Below are 21959 nucleotides of genomic sequence, written 5' to 3' on the forward strand. Positions count from 1 at the left end.
AAATCTCAAGTACGTGGGGGTCCAGTCTATACCATACTTCTCTGACAAAAACCTGACTTTTTTTTCCCTGAAGAATTTCATGTAGTGTGACTTTTTCACAATTATGCATTTGTTGTGAAGAAACAAAAAACATAAGCCGTCAACCCAACCTTGTGTTTTCCTTTGAAAAATACTAATTGTGGCATCTCACTGACTGGTGAATGATTGCGAATGTTGCGAATTTTGGGTTTTGGTCAGAGTTCGTAAAAGTTTGCAGAAGAAGAAGAAGGACACTTTTTATGAAACCTGACAAAAACCGCTCAGTGAGATACCAGCTTAAAGGATGAATGTCTTTAAAAAAAAAAAAAAAAAAAAAAAAAAAAAAAAAAAAAAGACCCTCAAAACATTCCAAATTAGATTCCCCCAGGAAAATCATGTTGTATATGTTTTCCGTGTGGCCTCGATGCTCTTTGGTAGAAGACAATGTAACAACATTTAAAGGAGTACAAAAAAACAAACAAACAAAAAGACAACATTTAGCTTCAACGTTCTGCTTGGTATAAAATCTGCATTAAGTGCATTGCAGGATGAATTTGGGGACACAAAGAAGGGAAAATGATCGGCTGGCTCCAGTTTCAGTGGTTTTTGTTCAGAATGAGAAGATTTTGGAATATATTAGCACTTGGAACACTTTGATGTTGTCGCATCGTCCTGTTCGCTTGTCAGACGAAGTGGGCCTCTCTGTGTTCCAGCTCCTGCAGCCGCCGAGGTCGCAGTCTTTGGTACGTAGCCTTGACCTCGCCGGGGTCCGAGTCGTCAGGGCTGCCGGGCGGCGGCGACTGCGGCGGCGACTGCGGGGGCGACAGGGAAGCCGCCCCGGGGTCGATGGCGCTGTCGGTGGAGTCCTGCGTCTGGAGGCGGGCGGGCGGGGGGCTGGGCGACGCGACGGCGGCGGCGGTGGGCCAGTCGGGGAGAGTCCTGGCCCTGCTGACGGGGGGCTTGTAGAAGGTCCCCGGCGGGGGTTGCAAAGTCCTCGGGGGTCGGAGCGTCAACGGTGAATTGGATGGCGGCTCGTCCTGCTCCGAAGTCCACGCGGGTTTGACGGACACGGCGTAGGGGTTGTTGGTGGCGGTGTTGACACCGGGCAGTTTGGCCATTATCATGGCGGTCTTGGGAGTGACGTCGTAATGTTTGTACTTCCTGTCCCACGTCCGCCGCTGCATGGCCCGGGTGTCGATGAAGGGCGTAATGTAGTAGGCGCTGACGCGCGATGAGCCGCCGCGGGCCGCCGCCGCTTTCTCCGCTCCCGGCGTCTCCGTGACGACTTCCGCCGGCGGGTCGGCGCGCTCCGCCGGCGCGGGGAGCCGTTCCAGAGGCATGCTGATGGGACGGCCCGCCGGCCGGACGCGATTGGCTCGGAGCTGCACCATCGACGCCAGCGTGGACGACGACGACGCGGAGATGGCGGGAGCGGTGCGGTCGAGGCTCGATCCCTCGACGACGCCGTTGACGCCGTCCGGGGTGTCCGTCCGGTCGGTTCCGGGCTGGACCTCCTGGACCTCGCCCAGGATGTGAGAGGACGGGATCACGGAGGAGAACCGCTTGTACACTTTGGCACTCTGCACAGAAAAAAAAGGTGCTTGGTGAGGACGTTATATGGCGGCTTGCAGTTGGGGACTTCCAAAGGATTTTGAATCACAATAAACAAAATGAGAACACATTGTTGGTGATTGATACTAAAATGATAACAGATTGCTAACATATAGCATGCCAGCAAATACAGAACGATACATAAGGATTTTAATAATTGTAGTAGTAATAACAGAAATTATGCAATTAAATTACTAACAAAATGAAGTAGCTGTTCATTTGAAGTAAAAATTGAAATATTGCTTATTATCAATCACTGAAACAGTATTATTCAATTTTAATCACTACATTATTCTTTCTAACAATAATGTAAATCCTTTAATGCAGTAATTAATCGTGATAAAAAAAATTGCATTTGAAAGCAGTATTTTTTTTAATTTTAATGAAATGTGTACATCCTTTAAAAAATATTTTTACTATTATTTAATATAATTTGTTACTAATAATAGTGTAAAAATTTGAATGTCTGTCATTAGGAATTAAATTTTACATTTTATTTAATTAATTTATTAAACTTCAACATTTTATTATGCTATAATAATATTAAATATAATGATAATAATAATGAAAATTATTTAATAATACTTTCATATAAAGATTGATTTCTGTTTGAATGTCTACACAATTACATTCTTATTTGACTTTGTTTCAATAGCCTTTTTTTTTTAAATGTGTTTTACTCTTATTTAATATAATTTGTTACTAATAATAATGTAAAAATGTGATTTTTTAAAATATTTTATTTCATGAATTTATTCAACTTTAAAAATAATTTATTATGCTATAATTTTTATATATTTTCATTTTTATATATATTTTCCCACAAATTTATACTACTGGCTACTCCCACGAATTACTGACCAAAAATCCATCAATAAATGTTTTTCTCCCCCCCATAAACTGATGTTTTGGAAGATGCAAGGATTCTACCTGATGCCAGCGAAATCTGCTCTTTACCTCTTTGATGTCCGTCAGGGAGGCAGAATGTCTGCTGAGGCGCTGCAGCTTCTCCTGTGGGGTGAGGGTGGGCGACGTCAGGCCGGCTGAAGCGGTGGCAGAGGCGCCGTCCGACCCACCCGGGCAGTCGAATACCACCGGGAAGTGTCGGACCAGAAGCTCCACCATGAGGGCCTGGTACGGGTAGTCCACCAGAGAAGACAAGGACACCTCGGCGTCCACCTGCCGCGGCTTCACCAGCGTGGGGCCGAAGATGATGCCCAGGTTGCTCGCCGTCATCTTGTTCTCTTCCGCCTGCTCTGCCACTCTGCACAACACCAACATGTGATATAGTACAACGGAGTAAAAAGTGTGCTGTGGTGTGTTTGACTGACTATTTTCATTCTTGCTGGCAGCTTTATCCAACCAAATCTTGAAATATAAAACTCAAGGAACAACTTCATAGTTTTTTATTTTGTTTCTATCTTTATGCTGTTCAATTTTGTTTGCATTATGAAAGAGAGCCCGAGTAGATGAAGCGACAGTTGCTTCATAGGTTGTAATGCATGTTACCGCCACCTACAGCACTGGAGTGGAATAGCACCTCTTGACATGTCATTGACGATAATGTGAGATTGTTGGGCTGTGGCTGAGGTGACATTCTCATCTCTTCACGACATTTGAGGACAGTCTACCTGTTGAGGTGCGCCATGAGGAAATGCAATGTGCGGTAGTTGGCGGCAGGCAGCTGGCGCAGCAGGTCCCTGATGCGGAGGACCACGCGGTTGAGGTGGACGCTGGGCCCACCGGGCTTCTTGGTCTCGCCTTCCTGGGCCTCGTCCACCACCACGCGCTGGTACTCTTTGGCCAGGCCGATGAAGTCGTTGTAGTAGCGGTAGAGGATCAGCGGCTCAGGTAACTGCGCACACGGCACAATGGAAACGTTACATCTGTCCTTCGCCGCACACAAAACGACGTGACTCGAGCAAACTGCGTGGAACCACGTTACGTTGAACGCATCAGTCGGAACTCTAAATGAAAACAAACAACGGATGAAATTGATGATCTGCTGAATTTACTTCTCCAAGCTAAGACATTTTTTTTTTTTTTAACAATTTTGTTGGAGTCTGAGCTGGAGTTGAGACTGTGCTCAAAGCCGGCCTCTTCTTGTTTTTTTTTTGTTTTTTTTTCAGTTTTCATCTCAATTGTGTGATACGCTCGCTAACTCAGCACTACATGTCTGTGGGGACGAGCATGACATCACCCTCCATCCCTCCACTCCATCCACCTCCAAGAAACTCCCTGAACACTCCTCAGTGAAGGGAAGATACAAGCCGATAGGCGCAGTTGCAGTTAAAAAATAGGGTTCTTTGTACTTACGGTATCTGGGTATTGGTGGAACATGCATGATGTAGAAAATCTTTAACATTAACATTTTAAGCTCCATAACGCATTTTTAATACTGCTTATGTGTTCTTTTTCCAAGTTAATAAATACATTTTATTTATTTATTTATTTTTAGAAATAAGTCATATTTTTCCATTACAGTCATATTTTGAAAATCATAACACTATGAGAAAAAAGTTGTAATTTTTTAGTTTTATTTTATCAATTTTAAAAAGTTGTAATATCACAAGAAAATTTGAATTTTTCAGGATAAAAATCTTAAATTTAAAAAGTTTTACTTTGATTGTTGACATTCATACATTGTAATATATAAGACAGAACAAAGACATCAAAACATCAAGATACTAATTCACATTTTATTGACAAAATGTCAAAATTTTTTAAGCTATATTATAATACAGAAAAGTAGCGCTCTCATTAGGGTCTGACAAATTAATCTGCCAGGCCATTTAATCGTCCAATACTGTGTTAGCAGCCCCGCCCCCCCACCCCAACACACACACAATTTTTTCGTTTTTTTTTTTTTTTTTTTTTTTTTTTTAAACACACAAACACATTACAATGTAAGACAAACATAATGGCATTACCCCTCCAAAAAAATTGCCAAAAATATTGTCTGATATTTGTCAGTTATTATCTGTTGTTAGTTGAAAAAGTTTAAAAAAAATAATAATAATAAAAAATAAAGATGTTTTGTAAAATAGTCAAATGTTCTGCCTGGAATCCAATATTTGTATTGTTGCGAAATAAGGGACCAAAAAATAAGTTCTTTCAATTCATTATTTATATATTTTCAAATTAATCGGCTGATTAATTACCAAATATCAAATATCAGAATCTGCATCGGCCTAAAAAAAGATATATCGGTTGGGCCCTAGTTTCAATTAAGTATTTTTGCAGTTTGACGGAAAACATGCCAAAGGTTGGTCACATTTTCTTCAGTGTTTTCACATTTTCAAGATAGCATTCAGAAACATTTGTATTTTTGTGATAAAAAGTTGTAATGATAACAAAAAAAAAAAGGTCGTGGCTTGGATGGAAGATCTATGGATTTAGTATCATCCAATCAGATTACTCCCATGTAATCCCCTATGCTGCTCGCAGCCTCGTGGAAACGTGTCTCAATATGCACCACAGGTACTTGTAACGACGCCGTTTGTTGATGTTGCCCCCCTCACCTGTCTCAGGTAGAGCTTGAGCACGTTGCTGATATCGTGTGGCGACAGCTCCGACAGCTCCACCAGGTCTTTGCCGTTCTCGAAGGCCTGGCAAAGTTTCTCCACGCGCGACTTGGCGCCATTCACGCGGTAAATGCCCTATGAAAAACATAATGCAAGTAAATTTGCAGTGTGTACCCCTTTTCAGCCAGTGCCTCGAAAACTACGTTAGGGGAGACTGTGCTTCTAAAAAAAAAACACGTTAGTCTGGAGGCTGTTATTATGTGTTTCTCATGAAAATAAAACACACGTAACAGTAAGATCCACTAGGTTATTTACGATCTTGAGGGATCGTTACCTTAATGTTGAGAGCGCGGCTTTCGATCTCAGAGGTGCACTTCTTGATGATGAAGGGGATACCGTCGGCGCTATTTTTGGATGCCTGGGTGAAGTTGATGCCGAAGAGCTGCAGCCTGCCTTGCAGCTTCTTGTGGCCGCACTGGATGGCCAGTGTCTCCAGACACTTCTTGTGGCAGGCAAGCGAACACTGGAAGATGGGAGGGGGAAAAAATTGAGACGAGGCACTGTCATTTCATAAAGATGGCGTACAGTCGTACGTTACCTCCTCGCACTCGGCCCCGTGGAAGACCACCAGGCTGTCGCACTCACGACACTTGGACGGCGCTCGGAGCTTCCTCAGCTTGTGCGTTAGCGCCGCTTTGGACATCTGAGCGTTGCGGAAGGGTCCGGGAGAGCTCGCCGTCTCCGTTACCATCTCGGCCAGACCTGAATAGAACAGAGAAGAATAGTCACTCAGACGATGTGATGTGAGAAAAGCTAGAGGAAGTGAAGTCTGGCCAAGAATATCAGGACTCTCCGAAGAAAAAAAACACACAAAAAAACACACACACACAAAGGCTTGGTATATTATTGCCTAGCATATGCTAATGTTTACACAATAGTGAAGATATGAAGAAATCATTTAAGAAGTCCAAATATATATATATATATATATATATATATATATATATATATATATATATATATATATATATATATATATATATATATATATATTTATTTATTGTCATTTTCTAGAAAAAACGTTGGCTTTTTAGGTAAGAAAGTAGTAATTTTTTCAACTAGTTTTTTTCAGAAAAAGGAAATTTATGAGGATAATCAAAATTTTTCTATTGAAAAGACAAAGTGAAGTAATACAAATACAAAATATAGATGCATTTTTAAAGACTCATAATATGAGAATAAAGTTGCATTCTTTCAGGGCGTTGAAAGAATGTCAATGAACGTGTTTTGTCAATGGAAAAAGGTCATCTTACAGGAAAAAAACATTATGAAAACACGCAGTCTTTCAAAATAAAGTTTAAATTTTTCTCTAAAAGTCTTCGTTTAAAAAAAAAGGCAGATAATTTCAGATAAAACGTTTTATCTTTACAAGATACAAAAAAAAAAACGTAATCAAATGAGGTTAAATTTGTAATCTTGTGTGAATATAGCAGTACTTTTCAAGATTATGAGAATATACGAGTATTTTTCAAGATTAAAATCAGAAGTGATGAACATGAAGTGACATTTTTCCAAGGAAAAATATGTATTTTTTTTAAAGATTTATTATTACTAGATTTACTTAACTGACCCATGAGCTGCCCACAAAGCAAGTGAGAATTGCACAACCTTTGCTCAAAAGTAACATTACTTGGAGTTGCCTGAGAAAAATGAACGAGTGGTGAAGGTCTAACTGCTCAACAAAATTTCTGAAAGCTGACCATCACAGGAAGTAAAAAGACTTTGACTCAGAGAGAGACAAAGGAATACCAAGAATGTAATGTGAGTGGTGAGTGACTCATTTGTCAAGGTTCCTGAGAGTGAGGCCAAATATGTGCCACTTATAGCACATTTCCACCCTTGGAAGATCATTGCACAATTGGAACGAGTGTCTAAAATTAGTTCCTCAGTCGTTCTTTGGAAACCAAAGAAGTGCATGGTAAGTAGGGAGGACAACACTACCAAACATTTCAGTAAAATTGGGGTGAGTAGGTCATACCGTTGTCCAAAGGTGATGGGGGTTCTCTCTCGTCCAGGTCGTCAGCAGAAGACATGGTGCCAGTGGAGGGAGTTCTCGGAAGACGCCGCTTAAAGTCACCTGTGTCGACACATTTAAAAAAACATTGTGAACCATGCAGCACCATATGTTGCCGGCATACAGTAGATGAACAGATACATTATCCATCCATCCATTTTCTTGACTGCTTATTCCTCACAAGGGTCGCGGGGGGTGCTGGATCCTATCTCAGCTGGCTTTGGACTGGTTGCCAGCCAATCACAGGGCACCAGATACATTATTTGTAGTAAATAAATATTCAGTCCCAGACCAATTAACTATAATGAGATACTGTTGCCACCCATAAATAACCCTTTTTCTCTTCATACCTGGACTGGCAGAGGGGGAGTCCATAGACCTGGACTCACTGCTGCCCCCCGCACTCTCCGAATCGCTGCACATCCCACCCTGGCTTCCAGGACTGCCGGAGGTCCAGGTTCGCAGCGGCGGGGCCTGCCCCTTCAACCCTGTGGGGGACAGGTTTGCCGTTAGTCCCGTGAATCAGAGAAACGGACGCTGTTCATCCGCCATTTCATGGATGCTCACCTGGGATGTCGGTGCTGCTGTTGGAGCGGCGCGAGGCGATTCCAGGCCGGCGGTGCAGCGGGCTGTCCACCTCGTCGCCGCTGAGGACGTCGCAGGAGGTGAGCGAGGTCTGAGACAAGTTGCCATGGGATGAGTGGGTGCTGCCCACTGACCGCTTGGTGAACACGAACCTGCAGGAGAGAGGGAACATCACAGCCAGCCATTCTCCAGACTTGAACACAACACAGATCTGCTAATGACGAGAGTTGAAGGGAGTAGCCTGACAAAATGATTCTTTCCATACATGGATCAGACACCAGCCAGTCACAAGGCACATATAGACAGACACACATTCACACTTACACTCACAACTATGGACATTTTAAGAGTCTTCAATGAAGTTAACATGTCTGTTTTTCTAATGTGGGCGACAGTTAAAGTTGAAAGTCAGAAGTTGCTCCCTTGTTTGTGTCTATGTTTGAACATCAGAGAGAACTTCTCATGGCAAGGCGTCTCTTAATGAGGGTTTTCCCTACACATATATAAAAGGGGAACATAAACTTAACATGTCACGACACATGTGAGGTTTGTCTTGGCTTTCATGTACTGGTTTTTACGACTAAAATCAAAGCAAAATAGTATAGGAGTTACTTTTAGGGTAGCTAAACCTCCATGCTCAAATGTAAACACTTGAAGGCCTTTGAGGATAGATGTTTCTTCCAAGCGTGTAAAATAAAAAGAAGTCGGCTCCAGATGTTGAGTTGTTAATTTCTTTTTCATTGAAACAAATTAATAAACAAAAATACTATATACGATAAATGTATTATTTAAACAACAACAACAAAAACACTGTGGAAATAGGTGCTCAAAAAAATGCTACTTTAAAAATGGTACTTGAAAATCTCAATATTGTTAGTTTTTCATTTCTTTTCATGAAATACTACTAATGATAAAAATAACAACAATAATAAAGTTTATATGACTAATAACATTATTAATTATGAAAAATGGTAATAAATTAATGTGTTTCTCTCAAATCAACTCAAATTTAGATATAGGTGCTCAAATTATAAAATAAAAAAGGGAATTTCAAATTTTGGAATTTTTATTAATTTGAAACAAATTAATTAATACCAAAGACACTTTTTGGATTCTATGCATTCTATATATTCTATTTATATATTTATTGTTTTACTTTATGGGGTTAAAAAAACAACAAGGTAAACTCCAAAGATACAAAATACAAAATAAATAAATAAATAAGGTTTTTCATCTTGTAAATTACAATATTTACAACAATATAAAAATGAAATAAAATATAATAATAATAATGTTAATAATAATAATAATAATAATAATAATAATAAAATATAAATATAAATATGAAATAAAGACAATTCTATATGTGAGAAATCCAAAGGCAGTTTAAATGCACATTATTATTATTATTATTATTATTATTAGTAGTAGTAGTAGTAGTAGTAGTTGTAGTATAAGTTAGCATTAGTAGTACTAGTAGTAGCAGTAGTAGTGTCAAACCCTTTAAAAAAAAAACTACACAATCATTTTATTTTCACGTTTCAGGCACCTGTGTTTGAACCCTGATGTCTTTTTTTTTTTTTTTTTTTTAAACGTTTCCCTATGGGTAGTGTGTGTGGGAAGCGGCATGTTTGGACAGAAATGTGAGAGGCAAGCTCTCACACTCGCAATCTGCACACTTGCATTCAAGCCTGCGCCACAGATATTTCCTGAGAGGAAGGCCAACACATTCACATTCTCTCTCTCTTCCTCCCAATCTGACTCATTGTTACTTGTCGCTCCTCTGAAAGTACAACCCCAACGCACGGATGACTTACACGCCGAACAGTTACTTCCATTTGGACAATTGTGCCATTTCATGTGCTGAAAAATGCTCAAAAAGGTCTGGAAAGTTAATTTGTTTAATTTGTTATATAATGACTAGTGCATGGCGCCACATTTTTTCTTTACAGGGTACATGATTTCAAACCGGCGCAATTATTGGAGCCAATAGTCTTTTTGTATTCACCACACCCGTATCATGATGAAAAAGCTTGAAAAAAAATCCCAAATTTGTCAAATAGTAGTACCAAGGTTATATTGACACATTCCTTTTATACAGGGTAAGACAGTTGAAATATCAAGGCTAAGGATATTTTATGCTGGCAAAGAAGTTTAATTGGTTTTCTAGATTTAATTATAACTACCATGTTTCCAGTGGTGGAGTTTTTTACCCAACTGCAGCCGTGGGAGGCATTTTCATAATAATATCGGAGAGATGAAAGATCATGTTAAATATTGCGGTGATCTACAGCATTAAGTCGCTACCCTTAAAATTCATCCGAGGAACTACATGTACTTGTTGCTGCTGTGTTTACCAACAGCGTCTATAAACTTCCATACCTGGTGCTGTCTGAAGAAACCGAGTCGGAGTGCACGCGCTCCCTGGGCAAATGTCGGGGCAGGCGGCGCACAAACTCCGAATAGCACTCGCCGGGCTCGTACAGCTTGGCGCCATCACTCAGCGCTTGGTGATGGGCGGGAAGCGACGCCATCTGTGCGTGCTGCATCTGGAACCAGTTGACCGTCACCTGGGGGCAAGAAGAGCAGGACACAATAATGAATAGAATAGAAGAGTATAATCAGACATTTGATTATACACGTGCCCCATGTCATTAGACCCAAATTCTGCTTGTACCATTTGGTAGAATGCTCTGTTTGGATTGGCACACATAAAGTCTTAATACAGAACAATCCAGTATGTTTGAACAAGAAAAAAAAATTAAGAGAATAAATCAAAATACTAGAAAAAACTCAGTCGGATGCGGTGACATTCCACAAATCTATAAAATGAATTACATCCTACCTACAGTCCCAGAAATGTCAACGTGGTTGGTATGTTCCACGTCCACCCGCTATAGGTGAATTTCCGCGAAGTACAGGTTGTAATAAATAAATAAATTGTTCGTTTTTTGGGGGAGAGTCACGCATCTGCTGTGCAAAAACCAACCCATGATACATTCCCCACTAGAGATGTAACGATAACGGCAATATCGTGGTATCGCAACATTAAAACTGCCACAGTATATTGTCGTCGTCATGTCACGATATTAAAGGCAGCACATCCGTTTAAAAAAAGTCAGGTTGATTTCCATTTGTGCAGTTCTAGCACCTTCTAGTGGCTAGTTTTTTAGTGCAGTTTAACTTTCACAAGGCATGTTTTGGTCCTTATATGTTTAAAATCCATGCGAATGGTCAGATGAAGGGGAACGTAATATATGCTTGTGATCTGACTTAATATGTGGAGGAACGCAATGTGCTTGCATTAGCAAATAAGTTAGTAAGTTATTTGAGATTCTAAGTTGTTTATAAGCATTGCTGTAATGTACAAGAGCACAAAATTGTCTTTTTTTTTTTTTTAAATTAGTATGAGCACATTTTTTACAATATTGTGACCCTTTTTTGTATCGCCAACCTCCCCACAATATCGTGATAATTATCGTATCGTGACCTTCATATCGTGATATCGTATCATGATGTTTGAATATCGTTACATCCCTATTTCCCACCCTACTAAACACTTTTTAACGTGATCAAATTTAATAAGAAAAATAGCTGTACTCTAGTAAGGCTTTTTCTATATAAATAAGTTCATGGCTTTAAATAATCATTAAAAAAAAGGTTTAGTAATTGTTTGGATGGATAATTACTAATTTTATTTTTGTTTAAAGGAAAGGAAAAGTATTATAGCTAACTTCTAAATGTCATGTTTTGGTTCTGTTTAGGGTGGGTTTTGCTTTGTTTTTGTTGGGTTTTTAGTTTGTCATGTTTATGTTCTGATTTCCTGATTTTCCCTAGTCTCGTTAAGCCTTTCCATGTCCACCTGTGTTTGCCTGCCCTTCCTCATGTGCCAACCAATCAGCACCCCCTTCCACTTGTGTCTTGCCCAGCTGTGTCTCGTCGTGTGTAATTAGTGTGTGTACTTAGTTTTCGGTTTTCGCTTCAGTTCTTGTTGGTTCATTATTCTTGTTTCCCCACGTTCATGTTGTCATAGTTTTAGTCTGCTCCTGTCTAGTTTTTCCCTTTGGTATTTTTGTATTCTTTGTCACCAAGCCCTGTTTGCAACTTTAGTTTTTGTTGGATTAAATTTACTTTTTTTTTTTTCGCACCTCTGCCTCCCTGACTCGTCCGCCTTCTGCATTTGGGTCTACCACCACACTTCATAGTTCCTGACACTAAAGGTATTTCCTGGTTCCGCTGACGTACTTTCGACGAAACATGTCCGCCTTTACCGAGCAGTATGGAAATGCTATCCACTGCCGTTCACATTGAATTATCAGGCAGGTATGCCGCAACATTCGTCTGATTATACTTTATGCATATGAGTAGCGAAGTAGTAGTAGACCACTGTAAGTGACAATAACAACAATAAAATGTGTCCCACCGCCTTGAGCGTGAGGTCGCACTGGAAAACGGTCTCTCTGATCTGAGTGAGGATGGTGCGTTTGACATTGGCCAGGTCCATCCTTCTGACGCCCGCGTCAGCCATGCTGCTCTGGTATTGTTCCTGGGCCTCCTCAGCCTAACGGCGCAACACAATGACACGTTCAAGAGATGTGGAAAGGAGTGACCATGGTGGCGTTTAATGGACCTTCTGCAGGGCCTCCTCCTCCAGCCTCCTCTTCCTCTCGAGCTGCTTGTTGCCAGCATTGGGCTGCTCCTCCAGGGAGCGGCTGGTGGATGAGCGGGCCTTCTGATACTCTTCTCGCCTCTGGGCCTTCAGGGCCCGAGCCTTTCGTAGGCTCGTGTCCGCCTCGTGCTGGAATAGAACAGATGCAGATAATGTTAAATGTTCCTTCTTGTATTTTGTTTTCACTTTTTCAATTCATTTTTCGTGTATTAGTATACATGTGTAATATTCACCATTTTCTTCTGCTCCTTCTGCCACTGCTCCTTGAGGTCTTTCCTCAGTTTGTCCAGTTCATTCTTACGGGCCAGGAGAGGCTAACAAGTGAGCAGAAGAAGGACAATGTCATTGTTTTCCTAGTTTAAACATTTAGTCTAAAACAAATTCGTGTAAGTCATATTACTGCTGACAAAGCTTCATAAAAAGAAAACGTATACAGAATATACATTTGATAAATATAGCCTTTTACAAGTATTTAGTTTGAAATGACTGTTATTGGATAAAATAATTGTAATTTTTTAAAATTTACTTTAGAAAATGTTAATTTTATTGCATTCTTTTAGGGTTTTTATAAGGTTTTAGTGCATATTATATGTAATATGTAATGCAGTAAATTATATATATATATATATATATATATATATATATATATATATATATATATATATATATATACTGTATTAATGTGTTGTAAAATAATTTAGAATAAATCATGTTCGAGAAAAATGCAATACAATTTTAAAATAATTCAATTAATTAGAGAGGCTTCTTATAATATTTATTATATTAACTTATATCAATTTTTCCATTATTATGCCATCCTCTTTAAATTGTTTAATACTATTATTGACTGAAAAACATTTGCTTTATTGATCTTATTTTTAAATTATTTTACAAATTATAATTACATCATATTTTATTCCTCCACTATGCAACAACGCTGGACAAACTGCTATAATTTTGATTTAAGAATTAAATGAAAGGAAGCATTCATTTATTGGATTTAATTTTTTGCAATATTAAAGATTTTGCGGTTTTATTTCCCCTCATAATGCATCACCTTGATACATTTGTAAAAAATTGTTTCATGTTAACAATTAATTTACTATTAGTATAACTTTTACAGTTAAATTTTTTGTCATTGCTTTTGAGGTTGAGTTTGAGATGTATTAATTTTATTAATTTCGCCTCACAGGATTAATAAAGTATATTTATCTACCTATTAAGCAAAATCATCAACATGTAGTTGTTCAAAAATATAACAACATAATTGCTAATATAATTACATACATACATCACCCAAAAACACAGGGATCATATAAACTTGAGCAAGCAGCTCATAACCACGAGATCCCAATGGTGGGCAGTGAATGCGTCAACACAGGTAAAGTGACCGATTAAAAAAGATAACATTCTGTCAACTAACAGTGTATTCTTATACTGTCCAACCTGTATGAATTTATTGGTCTGCAAGGCCATGGCGGTTTGCATGAGGAGTTGGTTGTATTCAATGTCGTTCTTGAAGGTGGAATTGTAGATGTCGCCAAAGGGCATGTAGTCCTGCACAGAGCCAACGTGTTAATCCATCCTCTCCAAGAACATAATCATTCATCAAGAAGGTGAGTGGAGTTTAAAATAAATACACAACCTGTTGCGTCATCAGCGACTTGGCCGACTCGGCCAGTTTGGCGTAACTTTTGGCACACTCCATATCTAGAAGACATTAAAAGGACTGTTCATGCCAATTCTGCCAGTTTCATTTAGAAACATGAAATTTTACAGCAATGTCTATCATGAGAAGACCAACAACAACAAAAAGACTCAAAATTACATGCCGGAAAAGACAAAAGAATGTCAGCCATTTTAGTTTCAATTTAGTTTTAATGTCATTTTGGCCATTTCCAGGTGTCCTTCAAAGGCAAACTCATTGTATGACTTTGTCTAATTGCTACCAACATTTGTTTGCATGTCTGTCATGAGTAGACCAACAAAAAAGTTCTAAGAAGAACCTATTAAGGTTATTACAACACTTTCCAAGGGTCCTTCAAAGACAGGTTTCATCCTTGAATTTTTGTCCAATTGCTACCAAACTACAGCATGTTTGATGACTCGCTAAGTTTCACTCAGCAACATGAAATGTTACAGCGATGTCTATCATGAGTACAGTAGAAGCCATGTTCGAATAAGACATTTGTCAGTTGGCACGCCCCCTCCCCGCCCACAAAATGCGACGAGCAGTGCCCTCTGACATTTGCTAGTCAAGATGAGCTGAAGTGCATTCACAGTAATGGCAAAGTTTTCAAATCTTCCTTGTGACTTGTGAGTCAGGTTTTTACAGGACGGCGATATTTCTCCTCGAAGCAAGCAGACGGTGCTTTACATTTCTTTCGTGAAGGGTATCTTCACTCCATCACCATGCAATTTTGCCCAAAAATAAAAGCAAATACACATCGCTATCTGCTGCTACAGAAGTCAGTAAAAGACAATTGCCTCACTCACTTTGACCGATCAGCAAAACCAAAGTTTTTGGACATTGTTCCTGTTCAAGCAGGGCAAAAATGAATTTATATTACCTCATAGTTTCAATGTTTAGATGGCATTTATAGTAAATGGCAAGTCAACAAACACGTGGATAGTTAGCTACCCGGACCTATCGTTAGCCTTTGGCTAAAAACATCAATGGAGAACATTACCTTAGTGCAGACGTAGTAGTTTCTGGTCATTTTGGAGGGATTCAACTGGTTGTGTGGTCTTCCACAAAGTTTGATCCAGCGCAGACATTTTTCATAGTTGTTTGAGGGTTTAGGGAATGGAATAAACCGGACACCTCCTTCCAGTTGGTCGGCGTAACTCCTCTCTCTCTTGCACAAGCCGTGACTACAGCATTTAACCATTTTTATTATTATTATTATTATTATTTTCTTGGCTTTGGATATCCACGCAATGCACCACCGGGAGCTGGATTGCTTTTGTTTGTCTGCAGCAAAAGGCACGTGCCGTCGCAGACATGTCTTGCGTCGTGATTGGTTTACTAGGTCATGCGGGCGTGGTTTGTTGACTCACCATAAAAAAATAGTAAAATAAAAAACGTATCCCTAATAACTAGGTTAGAGATTGGTCAAAAATCTTATGTTGCAGTACTTTACTGTGTGGAGCGGGCCTCACCCATGGTCACTCTTTTCTCCATCCAGGCCAGCAGATCTTTGATGTACTTGGACCAGGCTTTGGCGTACAGCAGGGCTGACTCCACCCCATTGTCATGCTTCAGCAGTATCAGGTCCACCTCCTCCTCGCGTGACAAAGGAACATCTGGGCCTGAGGGGAATGATTACGATAGGTATTTTTTATACAAATTAAATCGGTTCCCAGTAGGGGTGTGAATTGCCTAGTACCTGACGATTCGATTCGTATCACGATTCACAGGTCACGATTCGATTCGATACCGATTAATCCCGATACGAATTTATAAATCGATTGTTGCAATTTTTTTTCATTCAAATTTAGAAAATACTAATCAGTAAGCTTGTAGAGTGTAAGATTTATATGAAAATGTATTATTTATTTATCTGAAATTTCAGTCTTATAGAGGTTGTAATCTGTTTCATGTTTGACCAGCATTAAAATAAAATATTAAGGCTTAATGTTCCGTTCATATAACATTCTTCCATGCTCAAGGTGTGAATCCTAACCCGAAGTCAGACGTTTTGTTGAATATTTTTCCATTAAAAATGGAAGTTTAAAAAGCGATTCACACACACACACACACACACACACACACCCCCACACACACACACACACACACACACACACACACACAAAAAAGGCAATGATGATAAGACGTTGAATCGTTAAGACTACCGAATGAACGATTCTGAGCTCTTAAAAAATAAATAAATAATAATCGTTTTTTTTTTTTTATCGATTCGAGAATCGCGCGATGTAGTATCGCGATATATCGCCGAATCGATTTTTTTTAACACCCCTAGTTCCCAGGTTGTTTAATTAAATATAAACACACCAAAAAAAAACGTTCATGATGTTTTTTGCTGTCTTTAAAGCAACACTAAGGAACGTTCAGTTTGCGTTGATTATGGCGGCACCATATGGACAAAGGTGGTAATGTTATGCCTGAAGGAAGACCTCATTTCCCATGAGGACGAGCACAATGCTCATGCCAGCGCGTGAGAGTCAGGTCCATGGTGGTTCTTGACTGTCCTTTTGTCCAGGTAGCTTCTCTTTTTCTTTTTTCTTTTTTTTTGTCTCCTCAAAACTTTTCAGTTGTTTTGCAACTTCTGCCAGGAAAGTAGTAATCGTGAGTCGACATTCAAATTGAGAAAGGGCTAAGTGACGTATCCATAAATCAATCAGTATATTTGTATTTTTTGTGTGTGGCAGTGTTCCTACCATCCTCCTCAAAGTTGTTTAGTGCCAGTAAAAATAATACAGACCCCCTCAGGCCATGTCAAAACTACCATTCAACTATTTTTAAGTCGATGTGTCATCAGAAGTGTTATGAAAATATTTTGTTAAGGTTGAAAAGTTCCTAAGTGCTACTACATTTAAGCATTTTTTCCCCCCGCCAAAATTTCAATAGGGTATCATGAATCGGTAGTTGAAGTTCTATATTGGTTATGGGTAAATTCTTCTTAAAGACATACTAATCTAATACACAAGTTTTAAGACATGGGTGTGTGGGCTAGTTATGTTTATTCATTCAAAGAAATCTTGATAAGCCAATTTCTTATGTTCTATTGGGCAGGATTACTTTGCCTAAAGAGAGTCCTCATTTCAGTACTATTCTCATATTTCAAGCCCAGTTTTTGCAGTGTAGTGGTCCTGTGTAATCAAGCTGTTGCTTGAATATGGAGGTTTCTTTTGCTCAGATAGCTACCAAGTCAGGAGCAGGTTGGGTCGGAACTCAACTGTAAACCGAAGATGCCGCTTATAATCTGACAATGCTCAAATATGCATCAAGCAATACTGCCGGTCTCTTGAGCTTTTTGAGTTTGAGGTTACAGTGGTTCGGTGTAGTCTGGCCACCGCTTGAAAAAATCAAGCCGTCAATTACATCGCCATGGTGTCAAAGGTAAGATTTAATCATTATATGCCTATAGTTAACTGTGGAAGGGCTTAAAATACTGTGGTGTAATCCTTTTAAGGGGAAATCCAAATCACTCTGAAATACTCTAAAATACTGTGTTGCGCACCACACAAGGAATCATATCACACGCTTGCAGGCATGCAAGGACAGACTCCGAGTGAAAGACTTGCACAAAGAGGACTACATCACTTGAGCTGGGGTGGTGGGGACAATGCTTTCCTCAAGCATACTTCAACAGTAGCCAACAAGCCAATTATCATCTCTCCAACAACTAGTGGCCTTTTTTTCACATAAGGATTTGAACATGTGCCCTCTCATTCTAAAGCCCAAATCATAACAGACTGGCACGGACATGATCGTGGCTTTTGGCATCAAATTAAAATGGTGGATTTTCAGGTAGCCGCCAAGTCATTGCTGGATACTTCTTCACATTCTGTCCCTTTAAAAAAAAAAAAAAAACGCTAGGAGTTAGATGCTAAAACAGAAAACACATGGAGATGAGGAAGTGGATGCCACTGCAGGAGGATGTGAAAATGCTGGCATCTTCTAAAAAAGACAATCGCCACCCCCCACTTCTACTCCGAGCCCATGTGTTTCCCATCCGACGCAAGCCCGCTCCCGAACAGGCCTCGGAATGTCAGACATTCAGGCCAGCAGGGAAAACGTGTGGTCCGGCAGAAATAACAGGGCGGGTCTCCACCTCAGACATTCCTAAATCACGCCGGGAGCTCACAAGTTGACAACGTTGGCCTGCCCTTGGCGAATGCGCCGTAAACACGCCGTTCCACGCCCCTTGAACGATGGAAGGCCGACGCCCACTCACCAGCGAGGTCGTTCTTCTCTGCTCTGTCGTCCTCGGGTTCCACGGCGAGGTTGTCAAAAGACTGCAAAAAAGGAGGAGGAGGACGCAGCTTCACGTGACAAGAAGGCAAAAGCAGACATGCAATTAACAAGCAGCTGTGCTCTTGACACCCAAATTAGCGTTTGTCTTTGAGGCTTTTTAGTTGTTGGAATCCAAGCCTTCAACTAAAACAAGTAAAAGGATTGTTTGTTTTTTTTAAATGAGGGGAAAATGCTTTACCCTGCTTCTTCTGGCCTGGGGGGTCCCCAACCCTGAGCCATTGTCCACATCTCCCATAAGGAAGTCAGAAACTCTGAAACAAAAAAAAACAACACAATATTAATAAAACTACCATCAGGAAAATGTCAACTAACTTACAATGACACACACAATCATTGTGATGCAACACTGGCTTGCTAAAACAAATGTGTAATAGTGTTTGACTTTGGCAGGATAACCCCAAATTGTACACATTGCATCTAGAATAAATGGTGGACCAGTCTGGACTATTTTGAGGCTGCATTAGTGCGAGTGTGCTAGTCTTCGTATCAGCTTCCCACCACTCTAAGACAACTTAATGACACCTTGCTGTTCGATTTAATAAATTGAAAAACAAGGCTTAGCTTGGGTTAGCCTCTGACCGCGTCAACACAAACTGTATTTAATACAGTGGGTTTAAACAACACATTCTAAATCAAAGTGATGCTCCACTGGCTTGCAAAAAGGCATACAATGTGATTGGCAATGCTTGAGCTTATATTTTAGCATCTTTGTGGACTAGCCTGAGCACCTCTGAGATTGAATTAATGCTTGCTTTGCATCCGCGCTAACATGACTTCTCTAAGTTGCAAAACAAAAAAAGTGGTCATACAGTTCAACTTTGAGGCATACAAGTAAAATAAAACAATGTCTGCTTGGTTATTCTAGCTCAATGTTTAGCACCTAAATTAATTAGTTTGGCTTAGCTCAGCTTCTGCCAATCTTCATGCCGACGCTATGCTATATAGACAACAACATAGTATTCCTACTTGGCAATGCTGCATCTCTTACTGTAGTATCTAAAATAATCATGGACCAGCATAGACACTGCTCATATTGTGCTAGCATTAGTGTTGCTAAGGTTACAGTGCTATTACACCATACCAATACGCTGAGACAACATTTTATATACTGCATTGTTATGTTCTTGTTTAGGATGCACAATCATTTAGTTTCCTCACTTTAAAAAGCTCTCACATTGCCTGTCAGTCATCTGAGAAGTCATGAAACATGGGGAAGAGAAAAATGTTTCTATAAGTCTAATCATGTCATATCTTAATATCATAACTGTTTCGCGTAGGCAGCGTGAAAGCGCACACTGTAGACGTAATATCCGACTTTGGTTGGCTTTTGTGTAAAAGACAGTCACCAGGAAACCAAGGAGTAAATTTTGCTACATTTAATTAATAGTTCAAAGTCTATACTAAAGTGAAAACGGTTCTGCACTCACACATTGCCGAATGTAAACGCCAAGGTATCGATGGACGCATGAATCTCGCCAAACGTGCCAACTACGTTGTCCGGTCTGACTTCCTTGAAGTTGATGCCTGCAGAGAGACAGAAAAGCAAAATATCACTGGCCTGGCAGAGTGCGTTTAATCCAGATGTTTTATTTACACAGTAACAGGCCAAATAGCCTCAGGCTGTTTTCCAGAGGTGGAAGTCTTAAGTGTCAAATCTTCAAGTTCAAGTTTCAATCAAGTTCAAGTTTCAAGCAAGTCAAGTCCTTACTTGGGTTAATAGACAAGTCACAAGTCAAGTCATACAATCTTGCCAACATATGAGGTGTAGCAGAAAGATCCAAGGACTGGTGGCACAAAATTATATGACGATATATATTTTAAATCTGTAAAAAAAATAAAAATACACATTTTTTTCCCCTTTGAACTTTCCAGTATTCATGCACTCCTGGAGCTTCTCTGCGGTTCCTTCGTCGTGGACGGTCCCTTGACTTTAGGAAATGGTGGCGGGGGGGCTGATCACATGCGGCCAGATTGTGTGAGTATGGAGGTTGCTCCAGCACTCCAATGTTGTTCTTCTCACTCGTCCTGGAACATTTCTGAGACACCTACATTCGCTCTTACCTTTGAGTTGCAAAGGTTGCATGTTGACATTCTCTTAATGTTTTTAAAACCATATTGTTGAATCCAAGTTTAATAGTCCTTAGATCTCCCTCCATGACACTAGCTAGCTTGAGGTGGCCTCTGTAGTCTGCATGACAGCATACTGGTGTGTTACCTGATTTGCGGATACCACACAAAAAATCAACACAAGACCTGTCAAGTCAAATGTAAGTCGAGTCTTAGGAAAACCAAATTCAAGTTGCGTTGAGTCTTCCATAAATTGCAGCCAAGCAATCCCAAGTCCTAAAACTGGCGACTTGTCTGACACTTGTCAAGTGCTCGTTCCCCCTCTGCTGCTTTCTTCCCAAAAATTACACATAACTGTTCAGGATCTTAAACCAAAACAGTCACCTTTCGACAATCTTGAATTCAAATCCAATCCAGGGTGATGTAGTCCGCAATGAAAAAGTGTGAATTCTCGCCCATCCTTCGGAATCTTGCAGCAAAAAGTTGAGGACCGTCGAAGGTGAAAAATCTTCAGGAAGCACTTTCCTCAGCAAGAACGCCGTTTGTGACTAAAGTGGCAGTCGGTGACGTTGGACGTAGTGTTTCCTGTCTGGGCTGTAACAGGAAACACTCGTGCACAGCTCCACTTCTGTCACTCTCTTGCTTTCCTTAAAAAACTTGAATACGTAAGGCTAAGGTCCAAAGTCCGCTACTGTTTTTTGTTTTCTTTTTGGAAAGGCTTTACCATTTTCGGTCCATGACGGCAAATTCCTGGGTGACGGCGTATTCCCCCACCAGCCAAAAAGATCTTATTTTGCGTTTTGAGAAGGCTCTCGAGAAGCGCTGCTGAACGCTGCTGTGCGACTCCGCACTGCACTGGCTTCTTCCTCAGGACATCCTGTGGCTCTCGGAACAATAATTCCAGCGCTTGCCCCCAACTCCCTCCCATCCCTCGACACTGTTGATTCACTCTCACCTAGTTTGCGTCTGAAGAATTGGAACAACAAAGTGACGTCGTCAATGCTTGCGTGTCCAATATTTTCCTATTGTGCCTTTTAAATTCCTTCCTAAATATGTTATAATGTAATATGTTTAAAAAATAATATTACAAAGTATGTAACAATTAATTAACTCATGTTGTGATTTAATGTGATTTAAAGTACAAAAAAGACAGATTAATTATAATTTAAATACAAAACATTTTTAAGTGATATTTTACAGATAAATTATGTTTCTCTCTACACACAAAAAAATGAAAAATTTAAGTCGTACATCAAGAGATAACAGAGCACACTGTGAACTGGGGACAAAAAAAAAATGGAGCGCACAACCTGTAGGGGTGCTGTTATGCCAAGTATTACAGTACAAGTATTTGATCATTAATTTTGGACACTTTTGTTGCTGATTGTCTATATAAGTGGGAAAATGCAT

General features: G+C 39.9%; 1 protein-coding gene across 1 annotated transcript in view; it reads right to left on the bottom strand.

Annotated features, from left to right (window-relative positions):
• Positions 1 to 350: 350 nt before the first annotated feature.
• Positions 351 to 21959, bottom strand: part of LOC144020506 (rho GTPase-activating protein 29-like) — a 43488-nt gene continuing 21879 nt past the window's right edge. Inside the window, exons 4-22 of the mRNA XM_077524065.1 lie at positions 19910 to 20006; positions 18661 to 18733; positions 18403 to 18463; positions 15644 to 15793; positions 14127 to 14191; positions 13928 to 14038; positions 12715 to 12795; positions 12443 to 12610; positions 12236 to 12373; positions 10195 to 10382; positions 7795 to 7964; positions 7578 to 7715; positions 7192 to 7290; positions 5752 to 5915; positions 5488 to 5676; positions 5151 to 5288; positions 3261 to 3484; positions 2587 to 2893; positions 351 to 1598 (exon numbers count right to left, since the gene is read on the bottom strand). Of these exons, the coding sequence (XP_077380191.1) occupies positions 702 to 1598; positions 2587 to 2893; positions 3261 to 3484; positions 5151 to 5288; positions 5488 to 5676; positions 5752 to 5915; positions 7192 to 7290; positions 7578 to 7715; positions 7795 to 7964; positions 10195 to 10382; positions 12236 to 12373; positions 12443 to 12610; positions 12715 to 12795; positions 13928 to 14038; positions 14127 to 14191; positions 15644 to 15793; positions 18403 to 18463; positions 18661 to 18733; positions 19910 to 20006 (3458 nt within the window). The 3' untranslated portion in view covers positions 351 to 701. The remainder of the gene's footprint in view (positions 1599 to 2586; positions 2894 to 3260; positions 3485 to 5150; positions 5289 to 5487; positions 5677 to 5751; positions 5916 to 7191; positions 7291 to 7577; positions 7716 to 7794; positions 7965 to 10194; positions 10383 to 12235; positions 12374 to 12442; positions 12611 to 12714; positions 12796 to 13927; positions 14039 to 14126; positions 14192 to 15643; positions 15794 to 18402; positions 18464 to 18660; positions 18734 to 19909; positions 20007 to 21959) is intronic.

Source organism: Festucalex cinctus, chromosome 1 (assembly GCF_051991245.1).
Source record: "Festucalex cinctus isolate MCC-2025b chromosome 1, RoL_Fcin_1.0, whole genome shotgun sequence".
Taxonomy (NCBI): Eukaryota; Metazoa; Chordata; class Actinopteri; order Syngnathiformes; family Syngnathidae; genus Festucalex; species Festucalex cinctus.